This window comes from Acanthisitta chloris, unplaced genomic scaffold (assembly GCF_000695815.1).
Source record: "Acanthisitta chloris isolate BGI_N310 unplaced genomic scaffold, ASM69581v1 scaffold4256, whole genome shotgun sequence".
Taxonomy (NCBI): Eukaryota; Metazoa; Chordata; class Aves; order Passeriformes; family Acanthisittidae; genus Acanthisitta; species Acanthisitta chloris.
The window spans coordinates 8,893-13,526 of NW_008678553.1; the positions used below are offsets into that span (position 1 = coordinate 8,893).

Here is a 4,634-nt window from a genome sequence, read left to right on the forward strand (position 1 = left end):
TAACAATGAGTAGAAAATTCCTGATTGGCACATGCAAAAGATGATATAAAACAATAGCTGAGCTTAAAAGGTAGAGATAAAATGTAAAACTGTGTAAACAAAAATGGTCAGCCTTTTAGACATACTGTCAACAGTTTTCACTCTCAATGTTGGTAATGAATAGATACCATTTCCTACCTCAAGACTCTCCTATTCCTTTGAAAAGTCTTTATATTCTCTTTCAAAATCCTGAATATTTATTCTGGATGGATATCTTACATGAACACGTACAACTAGGTATATTCAGATTTTCAGATGATCTTTCAGTTTTCTTGTATTGCTGACGTGGTAGCAAGGATTAATCATTTGTGCTATATCTGACAGCACAGTGGGTTGCCTCAAAGAAGATTTTACAGCCGTGGATTTAAATAACATTTTGAGATCATGTTTGAGCTTTCAGCAGGCTGCTACAGAGGGAAAGTGTCATTGTCGCCATCCTCATATCCTGTTCCTGTTAAGAGAAGATACTAAATATTTTACAACATCAGTTCTTCAGTGGTCAACCACAGAAGGGGTAAGGCTGGAAGGCACCATGGGTGGAGTCACTGGTCCCACTGCCCTGCTCCTGCAGGGTCTTCCCTTGGGCACATTGCACAGAATTGTGTCCAGACGGTTCTGGAATATCTGCAGGGAGGGAGACTCCACACCCTCTCTGCGCAATCTGTTCCAGTGCCAGTCACCTGCACAGTAAAGTTCTTTCTCATGTTCAGATGGAACTTTGTGTTTTATCAGTTCCTGCCTGTTGTGTCTTGTCCTATTGCTGGAGCAGAGCCTGATCCATCCTCTGATACCTCCCTGCAGATACCTAAATATATTGATGAGGTCCTCTCTGTGTCTCTTCCCAAGGCTGAACAGGCTCGACTCCCTCAGCCTTTCTTCAGACGTGAAGTACTCCAGTCCTCTCAGCATCTTCATAGCCTCCACTGCACCTGCTCCAGGAGCTCCATGTCCCTCTTGTCCTGAGGAGCCCAGAACTGGACACAGCATTCCAGATGTGCCTCACCAGTGCTAAGCAGAGGGGCAGGATCAGCTCCCTGACCTGGCAATGCTCTTCCTAGTGCATCCCAGGGTCCCACTGGCCCCCAGGGCACACTGCTGGCTCATGGACAGCTGCCCGTCCCCCAGGACCTTCTCCACAGAGCTGCTCTCCAGCAGGTCAGCCCCAGCCTGTACTGGTGCATGGGGTTATTCCTCCTCAGGTGTAGATAAGCAAGGTCTCCTTGCATAAAGACAAGTGGTAGATTTATAACTGACTCGTTTACTGTGGTGTTTCTAAAAAAAAAACAACACCCAAACCAAACATTCTGCTTAAAGATGTTACTTTTTTATGTGCACCTTTCTCTGTAATTTGTCCTTTACTATTATAAAGTTATTGCAGCTTATCAATCAGCTGGTAACATTTTGTCTTAATTCTACTGGAAGAGATCTTCTTTCTCTTCACTGAAGTAAGTACTGTCGACAACAATCCATTGAAAAGAGCACTGAAGCCTTCACCAGTTACATGATTCCAGTCCTTGACTGTAATGTGTAATTCCTCTAGAGGAACACAGATGAAAGATTTACTTTTCAAGACTAGAAAAGTCTGGTCCTCCTTTGCTGTAGTTTCCAGAAATTTCTGCCCCACTGAAGTCAAATCCAGGGTTCTGAGGGAGACAAAAGAAAACAATGGTTTAATTAATAGATTATTTGTAATGGAAATGCTTAAAACCCCAACCAGCAAACAAAAAGCCTATGACCTGTTCAGAGTACCGTGATAAAGCCTCAGAGGCATTTTATATATATATATGTTGAACTACAGTCTATGTTTCCATGGCACTGGGCAGCAGGATGACATTGCTCAGCCCTCCTGGCCATAACCTCTGTGTGCAAACACAGGGTGTAAGGAGTAACTGTGATCCTTTAACTTGCCTCTCTTTGGAATCGCTCCAGTGTAAGTTTCCTCTGCATCTGGTCCTGTACCCAAGGATCAGCAGCATATTCATTTTCTAACAGAGATGTCCAACAATTTCCAGCGTCTCTATTTGTCTTCATGAGCACAATCCGTATCAGCTGCCTGTCTTCTGTGGAATGAAAGCAGAGAACCACCTTTAACTCAGTCCTGTGTGCCAGTCTTGTTGTGTTGGTGAACTCACCATTAACAAGCACAGGATGTGTGAAGTACTTGAAATTCCTGATGGCAGTGCCAACAGTTATTGATAAACAAATCAACATTAACAAGAATCAAAAAGGTTGAAGCAAAGAGCCTGTCCTGTCATCTCTGCCCTTTCTGCCCTGTAAAAGGCTTTAAAGGATCCAAACACAGTTCATAAGTACTTCTATTGCAAACATGTTGTACATTACACATTGTAATTAATTTCTTGGACAGGTTCACAACAGAGAACAGATTTGATCTATTAACATATACACATCTGCTGAGGCAATAATGGAGGATCTGAGGTCAGGCTTTCCAGAGAGCTGTTACCAACAAAAGCTAAGATTTAGAGACATGTGAAGGGATAATTTTGTATGTAAACATTGTGCATGCCCACAGATAATATACTGGAAGCACAGAGTTCACAGGTAGTTTGTTTAGTTCTCCTTAAGTGAATAAACACAGCATTATCAGTGTATTTTGCAGACTACTCACCTACTGAAAAGGGCTTCACCATGTTTGTTAACACTTCTAGTTTTCATGCTTAAGTTACTAAATTATTAATCAATACTTAGAATAAACACTGAATGGAAAACAAAATCCATCATAGGCAAACAGTGAGGGGCACAGTCCACAAGTATGATTGCCAAACCCCAAAATATTCCAAATGCCTTGCAGTATTTATGATATGGTAATCAGATATGCTTTTTTCCCCCTCATGATCTGTAGGTACCTTAGTGTGATTTTTATATTTCTTTCTGATTCTCTTGGACTGTAGGTTTTGTCACCCATTCCCAAATTATAAGAAGCAGGAGAAGAAAAAAACCAAGAAAAACAGTTATGGAAAGGCACAGACTGTCCACCTTTAAATGAGAGTTTCCAAAAAACATCTCACTCTATGGAACAGAGAACCCACTCACTGCTCCCTTCCAGAATATGGCATTTCCACATAACCCTAGTCTCCAGGGCTTTTGGAGGACCTCAGTCCAGCAATATTGATTGCCTCTGTTGCAAAGCTGTGTATGGGGAAGAAAGTAATCTTCCCATTAAAAAGGGAGGGGAAATTCTGCAGCATATGCTGAGGAGTTCTACTGCCTTTGTAGTGTCAGCTCAGATGGAGGTTATTACCTAACGTCCACGTTCCTTCATCAGTCACTGTGGAGTCAAAGAGCTTACCCTGCAAAAGACAGAGACAATGTTACGAAACAGGGAAACATGTTCAGCATCCAGTAGAATCCCCAAAGCCCTTGCAGCATCCCCAGATCCCTCCCAGCACCTCAAAAACCTCTGCAGTGTCTCAAAGCCCATCCTGGTACCTGCCAAAACAGCCCCACACCCTGAAACCAGTTCCCAACTTACTACTGTTTGTTTTGTCTTGAGAATGAACAGGGTGATGTGGCCCTATGAGTATAGACTTGCACATAAAGTATCAAAGAATTACTGTTTGTTACACAATTTTCTTCTTTTAAGGAAGGATTTAATAGGCATCAGTGTTTCAGTATCTGGATTCATGGAAAGGGCTCATATTTCTCAGTAGGTAATGCCAGTTTTAACAGTCTTGACATGGAAATACCAGTGTTTGTTGCAAGGGTGTGTGTTAACACAGCTTTGGTGCAGGTACATACAGTGTGAACTGTTCATTACCAGTGTGAAAGTAAATCTGCCTTTGGTCTTGTTTTTTGGCTTTCTGCAGCAATTGAAGCTGTGCACTGCAACGTTGCCCACATCTCGACCAAGGAGGGAAAATGTGTGTGAATTTCTTATCTTTGTTTTTCATAGTGTCCTGGGTTGCAGTGTGTGGGGTATCCATGGTATGTATTCTATTATCATCTCCACAAGCTGTTAAAGCAGGTGGGGCAGTGATCGTTATCACCTTGTCCCTCCCTCAGGGCAATCCTGATGGCTCCCTCAGGGGCTGTCTCTGATTAACGAGCTGTCAAGGACCCATGCATGACACATCCTCCCAGTGATCTGTATCGCCTTGTCCCATGGTGAGGTGACTCACCCCAGGGATGGGAGCCAAACATGCTCACAGGGATATAAGCTGAGGTTTGGACCAGCACAGGTTAGCCCTTTGCCTGCTGGATCCCCAGAGCACAAGAGCTGCTGCTGGACCTTCAGGAGAGAACCGGATCTGCGGGATCACTGCTCCAGCAAAGCCATCACTCCAGGAGGACTGCAGCCACCATTTAATCGGACTACTACTACACCCTGACTGACAGGCTGTCAGGTTACTTTCTGACTCTGTCAGGTTACTTTTTTTTTGTACTGTTGCATTTGTGTTGTTTTGTTGTGTTGTTCATATTAAATTGTACTTCTGATTCAGAGTCTCTCACCGGTTTGCTTTTCAAACCAGCACACATAGGATGGTTTGGGTTGGAAGGACCTTAATGCTCATCTCGTTCCAGCCCTTGCCAGGGGCAGGGACACCCTCAATTAGATCAGGTGGCTCCAAGCCCTGTCC

The 4,634-nt window shown here is 43.4% G+C and overlaps 1 protein-coding gene across 1 annotated transcript; it reads right to left on the bottom strand.

Moving 5' to 3' along the window:
• Positions 1–1,344: 1,344 nt before the first annotated feature.
• On the bottom strand, positions 1,345–3,353 carry NUDCD2 (NudC domain containing 2; the record flags this gene model as incomplete). The annotated part of the gene is made up of 3 exons (XM_009076920.1): positions 1,345–1,682; positions 1,948–2,099; positions 3,299–3,353. Coding segments are annotated over 3 exons (291 nt in total), but the record flags the coding sequence as incomplete, so codon positions are not given.
• Between the last annotated feature and the right edge of the window lie 1,281 nt (positions 3,354–4,634).